The sequence below is a fragment of the Erpetoichthys calabaricus genome, chromosome 1 (assembly GCF_900747795.2).
Source record: "Erpetoichthys calabaricus chromosome 1, fErpCal1.3, whole genome shotgun sequence".
NCBI classification, from domain to species: domain Eukaryota; kingdom Metazoa; phylum Chordata; class Cladistia; order Polypteriformes; family Polypteridae; genus Erpetoichthys; species Erpetoichthys calabaricus.
The window spans coordinates 238856623-238878259 of NC_041394.2; the positions used below are offsets into that span (position 1 = coordinate 238856623).

The 21637-nt window shown below is 37.9% G+C and overlaps 1 protein-coding gene across 1 annotated transcript in view; it reads left to right on the forward strand.

Annotated features, from left to right (window-relative positions):
• Positions 1-3483: 3483 nt before the first annotated feature.
• The window catches only part of LOC114646556 (cAMP-dependent protein kinase type II-beta regulatory subunit), an 81396-nt gene continuing 63242 nt past the window's right edge, over positions 3484-21637 (forward strand). The window contains exon 1 of the mRNA XM_028794810.2: positions 3484-4077. Within this exon, the coding sequence (XP_028650643.2) occupies positions 3804-4077 (274 nt within the window). The 5' untranslated portion in view covers positions 3484-3803. The remainder of the gene's footprint in view (positions 4078-21637) is intronic.

The window sequence follows — 21637 nt, forward strand, 5'->3', positions numbered from 1 at the left end:
ATGCATCACATGACATGTATATACAATGGAAAAATAGGTAAAAGGTTAATTCCACAATGAAAAGGAAAAATTTGAAGGTCACAATGTTTAGTATTCATCAGGAGTGCAAATGAAAAAGAATGAAAAGTTAACATAAAAGAGAAAGAAGGGAACAAAGTGAAGGTAGATGAAAGGAAAAAAGGTGAGAGTAAGTGAGAAAACTCTGCCATTAGGGTGGATGAAGGGAAAGATTAAAAAGTTAGTTAGTCATGAAAACTTGGAAAATTTTTAAACCTACTGTTTAGAAATATGTGATCCCAGGCTGAGAATGAGCTTGGCATCTTCTGATTTTCTTTGAAAAGTGACTTTGAAGCCCTTTAAAGGAACACAAACAGAAAGACCATTGTGGCAATGATCAAGAGATGTGAAGTGTTCTACAATAGGCTTTGACAGGTCGTTAATTTTAACGGCTCAAACGTGTTTCTTGAAACAGTCTGCTAGTCGTCTCCCTGTTTCATCTGTGTATTGTAAATGGCTGGCCACTTCCTACAAGAAATGCAGTATAAAAGACTGTTAGAGTTGCTATAGGTCTATTGATTAATATTGAAGTTACCAGAGGGACCGGGCACAAGAGAATTTTATATATACAATTACACACAATACGTACTGCACAACTGAGATTTTAAACAGCCTCCATTTTGACTGCTTGTTCCTGACCTCCACAGAGATGCTGGACAAGTTAGTGAGATGAATGCTGAGCTTATTCCAAACAAGAGGATGCTAGGCATCTTACTAGACATTTGGCAACAAGAGGTGATTTGATATGTTACTTACATACATTAAGTGTGATTGGCTACTTGGCAATACCATTTAATAATAATAATGGTGTGGTTAGTCAGTCAGTCATTGTTCAACCTGCTATATCCTAACACAGGGTCACGGGGGTCTGCTGGAGCCAATCCCAGCCAACACAGGGCGCAAGGCAGGAACAAATCCCGGGCAGGGCGCTAGCCCACCGCAGGGCACACACACACGTCAAGCACACACTGGGAACAATTTAGGATCGCCAATGCACCTAACCTGCATGTCTTTGGACTGTGGGAGGAAACCGGAGTATCCATGCTGGGAGGACCCAGGAAGCGAGCCCAGGTCTCTTTACTGCGAGGCAGCAGTGCTAACACTGCGCCACTGTGCCAACCTGTTGAGGTTAGTGATCAGTTTAATTAAAATGTGAAAATAACACTTCTAAAAACAAATATTTGCTCTTTGGGTTTCTTTAATTGATAAGAAATTATCATGCAGTACACAAATGTGCAATCAACATATTTAAAGTTTGGTAACATTCAGAAATGTGGTTTAATAATGTTTTCTACATTCACAGTTGTCAGTTTAATTAAGTATGAGTAACAGAACTAATTTAAACCACTCAGTAAATTTATATGGAAATTTTACATGTAACTGAATTAAGTTCCTCCAACAAATCATTTGTTGGATGCATAATGGAAGGTCTGAAACAAGAAAACAGAGAAGGATCTGAAAGTCACAGTGGACTTGTCACTATGAACATGAAATGATCAAGAAGGCTAATATGATGATAGGTTATACATCACAATGTGCAGAGGACAATTCAAGGGAGATTATGATTAAGATATAACACTATAGTATAGTGACACATCACCAGGGCTACCATTTTGGTTTCCATACCACCAAAAAAAGTTAGAAGCATTACAGAAAGTCCAGAGAAGAGGGGCTAGGCTGATTCTGAGATTGACGGGTATCAGCTATGAGGAAAGCTTGAAGGAGATGCACATTTTCAGTTTAAGGAAACAGAAATTCAGAGAGGACATGACCAAAGTGTTTAAAATTATTAAAGAAATGAGTACAGTGCTGTTATTTTAACATATATTCTTCAACTGAAACATTGGGACATGCTGGAAAATGTTAGAAAGTTTTATTTTCATGCAAAGAAAAGGGATTTTTAAATCTTAACTTGATGTTATTTGGGAGAATTTAGCTGAATTGATGGCCTGTCCACATCAAAGCTGTTTTAATGTTCAACTGTATGTGTGCATCACATATTTGTTATAGAGAAGGAAAGCCTAGTACAGAAGTTCCATAACAACTGCCAGCATGGTTTTGGTTGAAACAAGCTGCTTTGACTAATCACACATCTGCATGTGCTTTGTCAACCTGCCATTTACATTTACATCTATTTTCTTAGCAGATGTTTTCTTCCAAAGTGACTTACAAAAAAAGGTCAACATAATAACATAGTCTGGGGGACTGTTTTGGAACAAATGTCTGCAGGACAAGGTTATAAAATTGATTTTCACAAGTAAGGTGCGCCGAGCAAAATGCAAGTTTACACTTCCTTAGTTACAAGAACTTACTAAAGCTGTTAGCAATTAGACTGAAATTCACCAAGCATGAGTTGCAGCTCATTCCACCAGCCGGGCGCTACGCATAAAGAGAGTCTGGATTGAGATCTGATGCCATGCAGACAGAGGCGGCCGTCGGGGTGTGCAGGGTCTAGGGCTGACCAACTCCACGCGGGCCGGTTACTCAAACGCTGTTACAGGTATGTGTGGACTGCATAAACGTGTGCGCGAATTTAATAAAAAATAATGTTAACATACACCTGATTTTCTCATTACAGTATTCAGCTAAATTTATGCCAGATAACATGTGTACTTTATCAAAATATAACTGGAGAATAAAACTTTACAAATCCGCTCGAACAGGACACGCAGACCTCAAAAGCTGGGCCCCCTTTTTGGCGGGGCCTGGGGCGGTCGATCCATTTGCCACCACCAAACACCACTCTTGCATGCAGAGGTGGCACCTATCAGATCACCGCAGTGTCCCGATATACTACACAGTCAGTAGGTGGTGCCTCTTTGAGAACAGCGAATAATAAGATGAATAGTGTGCACGCACCAATAATCAAAGTCTTCTCTCTTACTCTCCAAGTTGTACTAAGGCGACTTGTCCTTCCCACATTCATGTACTGTACTTGTTCTCTGGCTCCTTTACTATGCCAAAATTAATTTGGGGGACCCTATCATAGTTAAACGCCCGAGTAATACGCAAACCACCCTAATAGAAAAGCCTGGCTCCAAAGAGACCTGTGTTTATCTCTAATAGTTTTTTTACAGTACTTCAAAAGCCCCGGTTACTTTCTTTTAAGTTCCAAGTGCCACTTACCAATACTATTTGTACGGCCAGTGCCCATCATCGGGTTGGCACTTCACTGGACCCCATCTTTGCACGCAAGGGCGCTCTTCTAATATTCACACATAAACTGACGCATCTAACAAAGACAATAGTTTAAGATCCGTGCGAGTATACTGTAAAACAGAACTGGAATACTAGAGCTGGGCAACATGTGTGAGGACGACAATGTCAAACGCGTCTAGTATGAAATCGACAATCAATATTCTGTCGGCTCTCGCTACTCCTGAGCGCACTTCCCAGCCGCAGCGCTGCCGCGGTCCGCAGACGCAATCCCTGGATGTGTGGTTACCATGGCAACCCGGGTCACATGCGTGGGCATCCTGTAGCAGTGGAGGGATGCTACACTGCCATTTTCGGTGAACGGAGAGGCGAGGGGAAACGATTCAACATGAGAAAGCAGCTGGGAAAGAGTGCTCTCTAACGTGGCGTTCGGTGCGCTTAGACAACGCTCTACTCCCGCCGCCTGCCCGCCAAGAAAAGAGAAAGAGAAGGAAAATTAGGCCGGGCACTTTGGAGACGCATCCACGCCTGGCGCCCGCATCTCCGTATCGTCTATCCGCACTCCTTTTCTCCGGAGATTGATTATAGGAATGAGTATAGAAATCCCTGAAGGGCTGACGGAGCTGTTACAAAGCTTTACCGTGGAGGTTTTGAGGAATCAGCCGGGGGATCTGCTCGAGTTTTCCCTGCAGTACTTCACGAAACTGAAGGAGAGCCAGAGCCGCGGAGGGTCGCCGTTTGGCAATGAGCACAACTCGGCGGCGGCGTTTAGAGCGGCCCGGGCAGTCATCTTCGCTGAGGAGCCCATGCAGACCGACTCAGAGAACGGCGAGGAGGACGACGAAGACGTCGAGGAATTCGTAGGTAACAAGCCCATGCGTTTACTGCGCTGTTATCTTTCGGGTATCCGTTACTGTCATCATGGGGGTTCAGTGTTTACCTTGAGTTACTTTGGGCTCCCCTCAGTCCGACGAGCAGCTGCAAGTCCGCGTGTCTGTATATTTGTATAAAAAAGAAAAAAAATAATTGTAGGCGCTGTCGTTTTGGACGGTTCATTGAGAAGAGCACAGGATGCCAACCAGCCTGAAGCCATGGCGCCGCGTGTGCTCGGCCCATTCATTCATTGATTCATTCACTCAATCTGAATGAATGAATTCTCCAGCTCGTTCATAACCATCGTGTGCCCTAAGAGTGAAGCAGGCTTCAGACTAATTTATTTCGTCTGTGCACCAAGTATTAAATGTCCTGACTCAAGACATCGGTTTAACTTGGCTTTAGCATGGCCTCCGCAACTCTAATTCTTTGAAACCTGCCGTGCTTTGGCAGGCATACTCGATCATGGAGTTAGGTGTTTTCCACCCAGGCACAAACAGACGGCGCCTATAAACGAACCTTAGGTTTAAGACAATTCTATATTGCTATTCTGCCTTTATTTTGCCCCTTCCCAGAAATCCCTGTACAGATTTACCGTATTGCTAAGGATTGTGTTCAGTTGTAAATTGAGTTACACCGCCACTCTGTATTTGGCAAAACATTTCATACTAGTATGAATAATAGAGTGTGTGTTAGTGTCTGCTATCCCCTGGGACGTCTACATTAGACGTGACCTGCTTTTTACCAATCTAGTGATCTGACGTAAACCGAGCAACTTTAACACTGTAATGTGATCACAAACAAAAATACGTAGAAAAAGCCAGAATTTACCCCAGTAGAATCTTTTGATGGTGGCACAGTGCTTAGTGCTGCTGCCTCACAGTTTTTAGTGTTCTTGTCTCAAGTTTCCGACCTAGGTGCTGTCATTATGGAGTTCTATACCCATATGGACATGGGCTTCCTTCAGCATTCTAACGTTAGGTTAACTGGCAGCTCTAAATGGACCAGTATGAGTGTGTGTATGGACTGTCTGATGGATTGGCATCCTGTTTAATTGTTGTCTCTGCCTTGTACTCCAAGCTACTTGGATAGACACTCCTTGTGACCCTGAACTGAATAATTGGATTAAAAAATGGATGCATGCATGGATGGAGTTTATTTTAAATAATATAGTAGTAGTAGTAGTTTATCAAGGAGTAGAATTATTTGCTTTTCCTCTAGCCAGGCAGAATAGGGCTACTTTGTTAACCTTGCTTTTTCAAAACAATCCTGGAACAAATTAAAAAATTTCTTTGTATGGTGTGTCCTTTTCCATATATGACAGCTGTACGTCAAGGCCATTGTGAGAACGTCACAGTCACTTATGGGTTACATTGTGCGTCATCATGCAGATAACATGATTGTATCTTATGCATTACTGCCCAACACAGTGTCTATAAGTGACTGGATTGTTTTTTGTCATTGTAGTATTCTCGTCTCATTGGAAATAAAAAATAGAGCAACAACTCTGTGGGACCTAAGACAAAGTAGAAGCAGTTATTAACAGCTCTTAGCATAACTTAGAAACTATGTTCTCTAGCAAAGTGAGATATCAGAGATGTTTGCTGGTTCTGTTCAGTGAAAAAAGTACCGAAAAGGAAAAAAAAGAAGTAAAAAGAACAATTAGCACCACAGTAATTTCTACCATGTGTACTATGTATGTAAGTATGCAGATTTTCCTGAATTATGACTAATATATTCAGTATGCAGCTCCATTAGAGCAGGGGTCACCAACTCCGGTCATGGAGGACCACCATGGCTGCAGGTTTTCATTCTAACCCTTTTTTAAATGAATGCTCTGTTTGTGCCTCTAACTAACTTAATGTGAATTAATTTTAATTGAATTGCTTGTTTAAGATTTGTTCCCCTGAATTTCTTCATTGTTCCTCTGAATTGCTTCATTTGTTTCCTTAAGTGGCACCCAAACAGAAACTAAATGAAGTGAGGAAGCCAACAGAAGACCAACTAAGTCAGGGCCTCAAACTCCAACCAATTTCACTCCAACCAGTTGCTTAATGAGGCGCCGATTGTTGTTAATTAAACCCATTCTTTAATTCCATGGCTTGTTGCTGCTCTGATTGTGCAATAGCAAACATTTCTGAAATTGTTGATTTTCTCTCTCTAGGAGCACTGTTAAAATGTTTTGGGGACCTGAGCAGATTAGCATTCTTGAGACCTTCATCTTTCTTTATTTTCAGATATTGTATGGTGGACACCAGTTGTTTTGGCTCATTTTGTATCTCATTATTGTTTGGCTGCTAATTATGGAAAAGGAAACAATTTAGGGGTCTGAGTCTTCAAGAGCAAGTCAATTAAAATTAGTTCAAAATAAGTTAATTAGCAACAAAAACAGGTCACTCATTAAGAAAAGGGTTAGAATGAAAACCTGCAGTCATGATGGTCCTCCAGGACCAGGGTTGGCGACCCTTGCATTAGAGTACTTTCTTGGAATAGGAAGAAACCCATCAGGAGCCAGGCCAGTTAGCGTCATGGGTCCCTGTGCCTTTGGGAAGTTGGGAGTTAACAACAGGTGCTGTAACATTACCAACCCTGCTTAATACAACTCAGGGTCATGGGAGGCCAGAGTATATCCATGGATAGCAAAAAAATAGCACAAAATGGACAAACAAATGCCACCTCAAGCTTAAAATGGTTTCTGATTCTCAGAAACAAACACACTAACCAAAATGAGTTTTGTCTAGCTCTGACTTAAATGCTTGTTTGGAAATGAAGAATTAGGTTTTCCGTCCTAAATACGACTTAGCCTTACTATACCTAAAACATTTAATTGTATTTAGTCCATTATGATTACTAGACAATTACGTTTTCCTCTTTTATTTGTAATATATATACATAGGACATTGTGTTGTGTAAGGCTTTGGGTAAGTGACAACAGAAATACACTGATCAGTTTGACTGAAGTGGAATGTACCCCCAGATGATAAATCAACCTTAAAGACAACATGATTGCTTCTTGCCATTTTTATGTTTAGAAATTTTCAAAGGTGTAGGGAAGAATGGAGGTGTGCCTTGCCATTGCTGTGCTCATTTAGCAGCTGGCAAACTGGAGTTTTCCACTGTACTGATTGATAATGTTGTGTAACTGTTTAAACTGTGCTATGTAGCAGTGTGATCCCTGATGCAGTCTCACTGCAGTTTTCACAGGTACAGTAGTTCTATGTAACAATGTGAAAATTATGTAAAGTCTCAAAGAATACAGCTTTGTTATTCATGGCCATCCTGTCTGTAATTTTATCTTTTATTTAGTCTGTTTTGGCTACCGTGAACACATTTGAGAATAGCTCATTCAGTGGATATTAGTCACCATGGCACTGTATTTAACATTACAGCAAGTGAGATTTTAAATGTTTATATATAGTATTTTACAAATGACCTTAGTAGGAGTTTCCAAAATTGTTTTAAGAAATGTGCCTTAAATGAACCCTTGCAGTTTTCTGGTTGTTTTTCATTTTGTCTGTTAATGTGCCTGTTTTAATTACCAAAAATAATTGTTCAGAAAGAAAAAACAACACCACACACAACCGTATTACCCTTATAACACAATGAAAGGGATGGCAACCATGGAGTCCTTTTGTTTACATCCCAATAGATTTTTCTACCCTGAATGTACCCTGTCAGTGTAGTCCCATCCTTCCCAACTCTTTGCCACTGGAAACAAAGGTCTTATAATCTTATGATGAGCTTAAAGCGGAACACATCTTTTAGTTTTCATCACTGTCTAATATGATAATTCAATATTATCTAATTGTCTTACCATTATAAAAACTTAAGTTGCTCATTTATAGCTGAATTAGATCTCCAACAGTGTAGATCAAAGATGACACTAATGACCTCTGTTTGTAACAAATTTAGCGTTTAGCTAGTTGCATCATATTTATTTTGTTATTTCTCAGGGCATTTAAAATCCACAATGAAACTAACCTTGCCTACGCTGAGCATTTTTCACTTCCTTTGCCTTCAGAATTCACCAGATTACTGTATGCAAATTTAAAATGTAATGCTCATTCATCATTTCCTATTGTTTGTCAGGTTAGTGGGCTGTATGATGGTGCAGTCATTAGCACTACATCCTTACAGCGAGAGCAGACTGACTTTAAATCCCAGAATTTTCACTCTCTGGGTTTGTTTTGTTATTTTCCCTTTCTGTGCGAGTTTTTGCCTGGGTGTTCTGTTTTCCATCTTTCATTCTAAAGTTATGTTTGTTAGGATAAATGTGTACGTGAGTGAGAATGAGAATGAGTGGGTGTGTTCTTGAGTGCATCTTGTGATGCCCTTTCCATGGGTGGTCTCTGGATTGTCTCTATTGATGCTGGCATGGGTTGTAACATTTACATTTACATCATTTAGCAGACGCTCTTATCCAGAGCGACTTACAACAGCGTTTGTTAGTTTTTTCGCATACCCCTTGGGGTCAGAGCGCAGGGTCAGCCATTGTACAGCGCCCCCTGGAGCAATTGCAGGTTAAGGGCCTTGCTCAAGGGCCCAGCAGAGTAGGATCTCTTTTGGCAGTGACGGGGATTCGAACCGGCAACCTTCGGGATACCAGCGCAGATCCTTAGCCTCAGAGCCACCACTCCGCCATCCCCCCAGGATGTTTCTGCCTGAATTAACCATATGTGAAAATTGATGAAAAAATGTAATTTTTTATTCTTTTGCTCTTTGTGATATGTTTTAGCATTTTCTTATAACAAACATATTGTCGGCTATGTTTATATTTCTTTGGGGCAACTGTAATTCTTTGCACATGTAAAGTATCGTGTGATACTTCTGTCATAAAGCATGTTGCAGTCAAATATGGATTCCTTTTTGTGTGATCAGGTGAATGTAATTTCTGGATGCTAACATGGTTCATTGAAATAAAAGTACCTGTTATATTTGCTGCATGTTACCATCTTTTTCTAGAACTCTCAGTTACGCATACAGTACATATCGAATATGTGACTCTTCATTCATCAAATGGTCACCTACATATTTGCTTTTAAATACAGTTGCAGTTTCTATTCATTAATGCTTTTTGTGGTGATTGTTTTTATACAATTAGACAGCAGGAACTGAATTACTTTTGTGGCAGTGGGTGGGATTTTATTAGCTTGGGTTGGATTTCAGCATATGGTTTTTAAAGAATGATATGATCATCATGGACTGCCTGATTTATCTTACCATGTGCACATATTAAATTTATTTACTGGCACCTTCTATTTGGTATCTGAAAGAAATACTGCTTAATAGCAATATTAAAAAGTATGAATTCAAACATTATTATGTCATTTCCATGGGGAAATAAGTTTAAATAAATTAAGGTAATAAATAAATTTTAAATAATAAATTTAAATAAATTAAGAAGAAAGACGCCTCACGCCTGGACAAACTGGTGAGGAAGGCAGGCTCTATTGTTGGCATGGAGCTGGACAGTTTAACATCTGTGGCAGAGCGAAGGGCGCTCAGCAGGCTCCTATCAATTATGGAGAATCCACTGCATCCACTAAATAGTATCATCTCCAGACAGAAGAGCAGCTTCAGCGACAGACTGCTGTCACTGTCCTGCTCTACTGACAGACTGAGGAGGTCGTTCCTCCCCCAAACTATGTGACTCTTTAATTCCACCCGGGGGGGTAAACGTTAACATTTAACATTATACAAAGTTATTATCTGTTTTTCACCTGCATTTTTATCACTCTTTAATATTATTTATTGTATCAGTATGGTGCTGCTGGAGAATGTGATTTTCCCATTGGGATTAATAAAGTATCTATCTATCTATCTATCTATCTATCTATCTATCTATCTATCTATCTATCTATCTATCTATCTATCTATCTATCTATCTATCTATCTATCTATATGCATAATTGAATAGTAAAATTATTCAGAATATGTCTATTTACAAAAGCTGATTCTTGTCATTATCTTTTCTGAGTTAAGGATAGGTACAATTTTACAACTCTGTTCACAGAATCTGGCATGGGTTAGGTTTTCATATAAATAACATCCTGTGTGAGACATGCCATGGTTCAAATTGGAAGCGCTGGAGTAGATTAAGATGAAGTGAAACACCTGACTGTAGCTGTTTAGCTAACTATTATGTTTCAATTAAAATGATTAAAAAATTCACATACCCAGAATGTGTAAATAAAATGGGGGAAAAATGTAGTATGTAAAATTTAGTTTGACCCCCTTATTGTAGCGGTTAGATTAGAGGTAAACACTCTAGCTGATCTTTGTAGAGCTGAAACATAAGGTTGGTATAATTGCTATAATGAATGGACTGGGCGAACAGGCATATTGGGAGCAGTTCATTCCCCCACATGACAGGTGGCAGTGTTCCTAGGGCTGAACCCAATTAGGGCACCTTCTGGGTGGCATGGGAGCTGAAGTCTGGAAAGGCAATCCTGTCGTGGTCTTTGGATACCACCAGGGGCAGTGCCAGGGGATGACTACCCTGGTTTCCATACAACCTGGAGGTGCTCTGGATGACCTGGGCTTGACACTGGAAATAGTTCCTGGGTCAGATTAAAAACAGAGCCCACAGTCTCACTTAATTGAATCTTAGTCAGTAGGTGGAAGGAGAGAATTTGTATTTGTACATTGTGATTGGTGTTTCTGTAAGGAAGGTGTTAGAGGTGAATAAATATCGTTTATTCGAACTGGAATTATTATGTTTGGGCATTATTGTGTCTACGGTTTGGGACTCAGTGGCACCCCCTTGCGGTTACCTTGGACAATATGGCCAAAAAAGTTATCACAATGTATTTTTTTCAAGTCATTCACTATCAATAGTTGGTAATTATTATATTGATAATTATTAGATTCATTTCCTGGTGCCCAATTTAAGTTAGAATAATATTTTGAATCCAGACAAATCCAAAAAGGCTTATAACCATGGTGTAAGTACCATAGCTTATTGTTAGATTTGAACATTAACATTTAGAGACCTTTTGGCAGTTACTGCAGCAACTCTCAAAATTTGTTTAAAACAAAGTAACTATTTTTGTTTTTTGCCATTCTCAATTTCTGATTAGCTCAGTGTGCCAAAAAACCAAACTGTGAATTAGCATGTCTGTCCTGGTTACCATTGGATTGGTGTCAATACCAGCTTTTAGACCTCAGAACTGGTACCAAAGCAGTTACTAAGCAAATAACAGATAACTACAAAACCCCCTGTCTTACTCAAGGTTCCCTCTTACTCTGCACAATTTCTTGCCTCCCTGGTGCAACTGTTGATGGCCCTGAATTCCCAATTCTGCTAACGCAATTGGGTGGTGTTCTCCTGTGAAGTCCTGATTGCATTGAAGCAATAGTGGGGTTGGGGGGATTGGCTGGGGTTGGGGTTTGTCCCCTGTTAAGCTTCCGAATATGTGTTGGTTTGTTTTGTGAAGTCTACAAAAGGATGTTTTTCCATATCTTCAATAGCGAGTGTCTATTTTTTGAGAGGAAAGGTGAGTTTTACATACTGAAAATCCTGAAATGCTGGTACCTTATCATGTGGGTTTTCTAGGACTTTTCCAGTACCAGTATACTATGCAACACAAGTCCTGATGCACTTTACCACTTAAAATTCACTTCTTCTCCATTGCAAGCTATTTAGCCAAAACCACTATATATGACATATTAGCCCTTTACTTGTTTGTCTGCATTCACTAGAAATTCTGTCAGCCAGCTCTGGTTATATGTGCATGTGGTCCTGACCTGTCACAGAATCTGACACAATTCTTTGCAACATGGAGTGTATGGGATTGAGGAATAACATCCTGGATTAAAGTTACTCACTTATTCACTTTCAGTTTTCAGTTATTCACTTTCTTATTAAATCTTAAAGTTTGGTTTTGAACTACAGCTGGCTATTTTTGATCACCTCTGCTAACACTTAATCAATGAAAATGAAGACAGCAGGATAGGTTGGAAGCTTTACATGGAGTAGGGACATGTGTGCATTGCTAAAGGCAGACAAAAATATACCATAATGTTGAAAAGGCTCAAAATATCAAGAAAAAGTAAAAATAGCCATATGGCAGTAATTGTCAATGGTTGTTGATAGGTGAAACCAACTGCCATTTATTTTAGCAAGCATTAAGCCTTAGGTAAGCTACATTTCTTGTGTGCTGCTATAAAAGAACAAACTTACCTGACATTTACAATAAACACAAAAAGGACAGGTTAATTAAACATACTGTATAATATAAAAAGAAAACTATGGATTTTGTTTGTCAAGATACTTGACCATATTATAACAATTTCAGACAAAACAGTTTACATAGCATGTAATTGATATTTAGCAGTACTGATCCCAGTCTTTAATGCCATTGGTGTTGCACAATTTACCTTAATACTTCACAGAGCAAGACACAGTATTAGTGCTGCAGGTGGTTTAGGGGGTACGGATGGATTCTTTGCAATGCATGTCAATATGGGTCAAAGAAAAATCAGACCCACGCAGCCCTCTAGACAAAAAAAAACTTTTATCAAAAAAATGACCTGTCATGCAGCTATCATTATTGAGGGGGTTAAAATATTTGATAATTATTATTATCATGTTATCTCCCCGGCCAAATGAAACATTTATCTGTAAACTTCACATAGACATTTGGAGCGTTGAGATATCAGGACTAAGAAATGTTTAGCTGCAGCTAACAATGTCAAAAAAGTTACTTGATTGAAAGCTACCGATTTCTTGCTATGATAATTTCTTTCAGTTTAATTTCAGTAAATGGAGAAAATGTCTCCAAAACCATATGGTTTGTGACACAAAGCATGTCTGTCCATGGACATGTATATGTTTTGCAGCAATAAGAGGTAAGTTGCACTCTTTAAAGCAGAGACATCTGTCTTCAGTGGACATTAGTTTACATTTTCCACATGTCCACCACCAGTTGCCAGTTTACCTGTGCCTCACTGTGCCTTAAGGCTGTATATTTTCCACATTTTTTCTCTCAACTTCAGTCTGTTACTGCTTTTCAGTGATGTAATCTTGTACATGTTAGCTTCAGCAATGAAACTGAATGTTTCCTCATTTTTATAGTCAGGGATATCGATGATATCACATGAGTGCTTATTTCTCTAAATCCTTAAAACAATTAAAATTTCACTGTACAAAAATATAGCCTACATTCACTTTTAAGCTATGATTGCAACTGTAGCATTGCAGCGCTGATTAAAGCTAGCAATCAGTAACAACGCTTCTGATGATTTCATAAGTGGGTCAATAAATGGACTTTTATGTGGATACAAACTTTTCCAATATGCATGCAGTTTAATTAAATGAATCAATATTTGGGAGCTTTGGTTGCTCTGAAGTGGATTTATTTAGCAAATTTGAAGAATTTTGTTTGACATTTATTCTGGCTTTCCATACACCACCATTGTAAGCTTAATTTAACAATAAACATTTCTGGGACAGTAGGCTGTAAGACATAAATGTGGAAAAATAATTTGGACTTCAAAAAACTTATTCTGTAATAATGCCAGTATGTATTACATTTTCTTTTTACATTTAATGTAGAAATTCGTTGTTTAGTAAAATGCTTATAATAAAAAAAAAAATGGTTTCTTTTACTGCATGTTTATTTTTGTAATTCTTCTGGCAATTAATGATTATTGTAACTCCCTGTGACAATGAATAGGAAAAAACAGGAGTAGAAGGTGAATGTATTGAGGATTAGTTTGTTAATAAATAAGGATGAACTCACATCAGACATCCCACATGGCTTGTAGCCTTTCTGAGACATGTAAGGACTCATTTCATTTGTAGTGGTAATTCAAAAAGTAGAACGCCAAAATGAAAGATGTCCATCTGTAGATTTCTGAATAATTTATTTTGGGAAACAGCTGGTTTTCAAAAATGCATGAAAGTTACAGTACCTGTACAGTGTTTTAGTTTATTTTTTTCTCTCTATAAAAGTATGTTTTTATCAACCATGTTGATAAATTCTTGCATGCACAAAATAGGGGCATATGCTTTGGTTCAACTATGTATCAACTAAAGAAAGTATTATAGGTTAAGTGACAACATATCTTTAATGAAGTGGACAAATATAAACATTGCCCTATAAATAACAATACTGTGTTACATGCATAGGATATTCAAAAAGAATTGTTTGTGAGATTACTTCAATCAATTGTTAGTACATTTTGCAAATATCCACATCAAATTATTTTTAAATTAGTGTTCTTCTTTGACTAGTGGACGAGTTTCCTAGTAGATTGTGCAGATATGTGTCATCATTTTTATGGTGAACTAGAAGCAGCACTCAGCAATGGTCAGGTACCGGTAAGTAATTTTGAGCTCTGGTCAATTTGTCTGCTAGACTGGCTTCATTCTGTTCTGGTGTTGCACTTACTCTGAGTCACCAGGTGGCACTGTTGTTCAAGCTGTAGTAAAAAGAGGGAAAAAAAACCCCCAAAGGTACACCCAGGGTCAACATTTGGGGTCAGGACAGTCTAGTGTCTTCTCCTGATCAAATGAGACAGGTGTGCAGATTTTGGCAGAAATTAATCTAAGGGTGTGGATTTGTATACCAGAAATACATATGTATATATTTATACAAGCACACACACAGATTTTGAGTTTTATACATTAAATGGATCAAATGTAAACATTAGGGTATTTCTTACACTATTGGTTCAATTCATATTTACTTATTTCAAGTAATACTTTTTGAGAAAGATACATTCATCAACACCACTTAAGTCTAATTTATTCTAAAGAAATATTATCATCTGCACTTGTGGCAAGGATAGTGACATATGTTATTGTACTTTATCGTATAGGAAAAGAAACCCATACTGGTGTGCTTAAACAGGCTCTGCCAAGTAAAGGAATTCTATAGTTGTGAACAGTTTAAGGCAGGTTGTAGGAGTAACCAACAGAAAACAAACATTCATTTCATATCAGCAGACTAACCCATCATGAGTTTTGTGGGTACTGATAGCTGGAATCCCTGTTTGAGCATTTGGTTTATGAAAGAAAAAAGCCACAAGATGATGATCACATAACCACTTAATAGATAATTCTAACAGCAGACTGCTGTTTAAACATTTGGTTCCATTATCGTCATTCTATTTTCTTTTGTTTAATGTTCATTCATTCTCTATGTTTGTTTTTGATTAAAATTTGAGCTTTCTTCTTGGGTCTATCATGTGTTTACAAATCAAAACAGGAGGGCCAGGTTATTGGGATAAAGCAGGCATATGCCTTGAGAGTATCTGTTTTAATTGAATAAGCACTTTTCCTTTTTAATTCCAATAATTATGACATTTTGCTATGCTAGCTAGTTTCTTGGTTTTAAGAAGTCAATATTTAGCAATGCAACAACTGGTATTAAGCAAACAAACCTGTAATGCCCTTAAATGACCTGGACAGTGTGCCCACTACACTCATTAGACTTAGAATTTATAATGTGGTTCAGGAACTGCAGCTGTTCTCATTGCATGATGAATTTTTAGTTAGTGTGAGTCAAATGCCTTTTTCATATATGCAGGACTCGCAGCTATTTACAGGAAATTTGCTGCATTTGAGGACGTTTGAATAAGGTCTAATTAAAGTGTCTATGGAGAACCTGACCCAGCTGTTTCTCCACTCAAGACCTAGTATTATTCACAGGAATTTCCTGCATTTGCTTGTTTGTAAACAGAGTTGTAAAAAAGCTGAGTAAAGCACCCCCAATGACATAATTTCCAAACCTGAGGTACACAGGCATTGATACTAGTCAACCAACTGTAAGAGAGTTGGGCGGTCATGTATGTAATTCTTCAGCTCTCAGTCATTTCATGAAGGTTTATTTTGTAAAAAACACTCTTTGTCAGGTTTTTGAAAATTGTGAAATAAGTGTTTCTCTGTAGAGGCCAAGGAGGAAACTGTTGAGGCTGTGGCCGCGACACATGTCCATTCAGCGTCCAAGTCGGTTGGCAGCTGCTGTTTTCTACCAGCAGAAGTAGCTTTGAAATGAAGGCAATATGGTATAAACAGAGTCTCTTGCAGCTTCTACTGCAAATATTACATTTCATATGTTTTCAGCTCCTTGCTGATTAATAATTTGCTCTGCTACTTTTCATCTGTCAGTATTTATTTATCAAATACATCTTATTAATTTTAAGTTGCATTTTGCAAAGTCAGTCACACAGAATACTCTACTCCTGATGCTTACCATCTTATTTTCCTTTCTTTCAATGTATTTTCATTAAGACAAAATTTAAAAGAAATGTGATATCAGTTATCACATGCACTGCCATTGCAGCTTTTTTGTCTATTAGCTGAATGCTGTTGACCTGGTTGTTTTGATATATACTGTATATAATAGCTGTGATACCTGTCTAAGACAGGTTGAAATCAAAGTAATCAATGTAGACCTCCTCATCTTTAAAGTTTGCTTGCACTATCTTTTGGAATGAATTTTTAATGTATGTAGTAATAAAATGCATTGCATTTTTCATTCGTAGTGATGGCGTGCTACAAAATTTTACCACTGCTTTTACAAATTCTATACCAAATGGCATATAACAGACACAGAGCAATCAGACAGAAACACATATACACAGACACTTGTCCTTTATTAAGGTAAATAATATATATAGTATTTTCCATCTGTGTTATCTGGCTTCACCTGGGAAATTTCATAAGACAATGATGATGTGCCTGGCATGAGACTGATTATTCTTTTTCCAGCGCATGATGTCAATTGAAACACACTATTATTTTTTTTACATCACTGAGAAAATGTTCTGAGTCCAGGTGTAAACCAAATAATAAACTTTAAATAAGTTCTGGTAATTCTTCAAAAGGTGATCATTTAATTTTTCCATTTTTGCAACGTGTTCAAGGTGGTTCATCAACACTTTTCAATGCACAACAATATGGATATTTAACATTCATGGGCCCTATAAGAATTTCTTTATTAGATTCGTAATCATTGTGTGATTTATAATTAAACCCATCATTACAATTTATGAGCCAAGACAGCTATCTTTTTTGATTTGCATGTCAAACGGACATTTCTCTGCTCATATCAATATGTTTTGAGGTATATTTAGTAACAGTCCTATGAATATTTGGATATTAATGTATGTATGTACCAACCCCAAGTCTGTTCACTTTGGGAATTTCTTGTTGATATTAGGCAACCACAACTCTGTTGGTCTTGGGATTCTTAGTGCATATTTTAGGTTACAACTTACAGATGCTCTCCAGAACTTAAAGTAAATTTAAGCCTTACAAGTTGAAGCAAACAGTTTGCACCTGTTTCCCAACTTCTGTTGATTACTTAAAAACCCTCTATTTGTCTAAAAGCAGAATTGGAACAGAGTGTGTTACTACACCCTCTACACCCTAGAAAGTTGTAAATTCCAGTGATAATGGCAAGAAAATGACAATTAACAAATGAAATGAGACAGAGCATTATTACCCTTAGAAGCATAGGCCTTTCATTTAGAGAAATTGCAAAAATAATCAAAGTGTCAATGAGTACGGTGTCCTACTCAATCCAAAGGCAATTGGAAACTGGAAGAAACTGATAGGAAGAGTTCTGGCAGACCCAAGTCACAACCTAATCAGAAGACAAGTGTCTGACGGTCACCAGCTTGCTTGATATGCATCTCACAGCACAATATCGTCAAGCACAGCTTAACAGTGGTCTGAAAAAACAAGTCTCAGTTTCTACTGTGAAGAGGAGACTTTTTTTTGCTGCAGGTTTGACAGGGCAAGTGGCACAAAGAAAGCCATTCCTTTAAGTACAAAACAGGGCCTTGAAAGACTGCAGACTGGAAGAAAGTCATATAGATCAATGAATCAAAATTTAAAATCTTTGGTTCATCATGCAGGGTGTTTGTACCCTGTTGAGTTGTTGAAAGGATGATTCCTCAGTGTGTGACACCAACTGTCAGACATGGAGGAGGAAGTGTGATGGTGTGGGGTTCATTTGCGGAGGGCAGAGTTGGTGACATCCAAAGAGTGACTTGCCTTTTGAATCAAAAGGGTCACCACAGTTTGGCTGTTATATCAGCAAAAGGTGGCTACTTTGATGAATCAAAAATCTGAAATACAGTTTGTACACTTAATGGTTTCTTGGCTTATTTTTTGATTTGCCAATATTTATTTGATCTATGTCTTGATTTCATAAAACATTAAGACATTCCATAAAATCCAAGGTGTTCTAAAACTTTGGATCAGTGTAATTCTAATGAAAGAATCTTAACTAGTACATGGTCATCTTTAATTTTTTGGCAAAATGCTTCAAGATGTTTCCTAGGCTTTCCAAGATCACAACATCCATGGCAACTAATTTTTTGCACAGTGAAATGAACGTTGGGTTTTCTTCTGGAAAAGTGTTACTTATTCTTTGCAGGTGAGGTGGTATGACTGTCCTGAGTGGAGGACTTTAATTACCTTGGGAGCTTGTTCATAAGTTATGGTAGACACACATTTACATGGAAGCTATTGTGAGACTGACATATGGATGGATATAGAAGCAGCAGTTTTGCAAGCATTGTACCATATGGTGGAGATAAATATGGCTGGGAAATAAATGCACATCAGTAATGGTTTAATATTTTAAATGCTTCAGTGCTGATAAAAAACTGGTAAGTCTTTTTCAGCTACAGAATAGTTTTTTTTAATTCCACTTTTGCCACATAAAGGTTTCATATCATCTTCACTTAAAGTATAATGGACTTTAGTTCTGCCCATAACACCAAGATCATGTCCTCTGGAACAAAGTGTTATGTAGAGTCCCATATTTCCAATGTCACTCCTCCCAAACTGTATTTGGAATCTCCGAGTGTCAGTCAAGTGCTATAAAAACCAGTAAAAAACTTATCAGAAACCATTATTTTATGGTGTAATATCTTTTTATATTTTAAGTCACTTGTCACTTTTATGTTTGTGGTCAATGTCAGCCTAATTTGTCCATTGGCAACCAATCATTGATAATGCCTTAGATCTGAGGTGCCTAACTATTGGCTTATTGTCAGTAGAAGTCTTAAACAGTTATCACAGCAAGCAAACAGTAGCTGATTTCCCCACTCTAAAAACAATAGCAATTATATGTCTGGTTTGTCCATTTTATTTTTATTAGATTAAATGTTGATTTTTGAGACTCTTTCTTTCCTGCTACAAAAAAAATTCCCCTTGGGATAATGAAAATCTTATCTTTCCTAACCTAACCTTTTCAGTATTGGCAACCTATGCTAACATGCAGCTTCTCATTAATGTGCGGACAGCTTCTGACATAGCAGAAACCTATTCTTCTATCTCATTGTTCTCATTCACTGTGTTGACCCATAATGAATAATACAAGTGAGCTAGAGCTATAGTTTCAAGTAATTATTCATATTCATGAAGCAACTTGGAATAGGTTTGTTTTGCTTAAAGGTCTAAAATTTGTGTCCCGCACTGAATATGTTAAGTCATGCTCCTCAAGAGTGCAGGTCTCTACTTCAGCCCAAATACACATTCAATCAGAATTTCTCATCAGTTCACTACTGTGCCAACCGCGTCACAGGCAACTCAGAGTCAAACAATTGAAAGGCTAATACTTGGTACATGCTTTTTTTGCTAACTGGTGGCAGAACACAAATGAAGGGTTGCTGTAACTTAATGATTAATTACCAGGGAAGCTAATTTAAATTTTGGAAAAGTGAACTAGCCAGAAAGTTAGTGGTGAAAAAGCAGCACAAGATAAAGAAATTACTGTATGGACAAAAATGTAAGAGGAAACTGTTTGACAAGTTAGTGTTTCTTACCAAGGGCCTATAACTTAACTACTTCTGAAAAAGTGACAAACTAAGTTTTATTTTGAATAATTGTACTTTACGGCTGTGTTTCACCATAGAATGTGTAGGCTGTTAACAAGAAAAATTAGGTTAAATACTTCTATAGATAAAGATGTAAGTAAATGAATTTTGTAGCACTTTTATTTATTGATATATGTACTTATTTTCATTTATTTGTTTAAAATAAAATATTAGCCATATTGGAATATTTTTATTTTTTGTTTATTCTCTTGCATTGAATTTTAATTGAAAATCATTTTATAGTGTACTTAAAGCAGTAATCACTGTCTATTGCAATAATTGTTATTAATAATAATAGTAATTCTTTACATTTATACAGCGCTTTTGTCACTACTCGGAGCACTTTACATATTAAGTGGGGGAGCCACTTCAGCCACCACTAATGTGCTGCATGGTGCAGCAGAATGACAAGGTGACTAGAATGACAAGAGCATGGTGGGCAAATTAGCCAGGATGTCAGGATAAACCCTGCTGTTTACAAATGATGCCCAGGGATCTTTTATGAGCACAGAGTCAGGATCTTGATTTTATATCTCATTTTAAGGACAGCGTCATTCAAACCACAGGGTAAGCGCCACTTACTGACTTCACCAGCACCTCTTACAGCAGCAACCTAAGCTTTCCTGGTTGGTCTCCTATCCTACTACTGGCCATGCACAAACATGTTTAGCTTCAGGTGAAATATCTGTTTTGAAGTGTGTGTGCTTTGGTATTATCATCAGATGTAATTTTTTATCTTAATGATTATTTTTGGCCTACCCACCCCTAGTTTCTTGGGCAAAGCTTCTGGTTAACTACTTAGTTTGCATTGTTATCCTTACCTGTGGCCACGAGCTCAGAATGGTAACCGTAACAATGACATCAAAGGTACAAGTGGCCAAATAAGGTTTCTCTGCAGGATTTAGTGGTTCACTATCCATGATAGAGAGAGGAGTTCAACCAGATGGGAGAACTTCAGAGTAGAAGCACTGCTTCTCCATATTGAAAGGACATAATTAACGTGGTTTGAGCATATAGTGGCTGGACCCAGTACACCTCCAACAGAAGGTGTACCAGTCGTGTCACACTGGAAGAAGACTCAAGAGCAGACCTGGAGAGGTCATCTTTTGACTGACCTGGCTGGGAGCACATGAGAATTTTCTATAAAGAGCTAGAAATTGCTACTATGCTTAAAGTCCCCTGAGCAGGTTACTAAAAAAACCAGAATGTTAGTGGTGTTTACTGTACGACACTGCTAGATATTGGAAAAGCAACATCAGATGAAATATTATGGAAGCTGAGCATCAGTTTGCTACAGAAGCATGCTGCTTGTATGAGTCAAATGCTGTGGGCAGTGTTGGGCTGCTGCACACTACATATGCTTGCTGCATGATAAATTGTCACTCTCAGATCACCTTCATAATGTATAAAAACATTTAAAAGACATAGTACAACACAGCGTTCCAGAGAAGAGTTTGCAGTAAATATGTACAGTATTTACAATAAGTTACAGCTGATTACTGTTACCAAATTCTTCATTGATAAGTATCTCAGTCTTGACTTGTAAAATATTATATTTTTACACTAGTCAACTGTGACAGCTTTCTCCTCTTTTTATCAGTTCAACCAAATATGAAATTAAATAAAACAAAGAACAGAAGAAAGAACACAAACAGATGGAAAGAGGGGAACTTCATCAGCCTAAATCCCTTAGGGCCCATGGAGTTCTAGC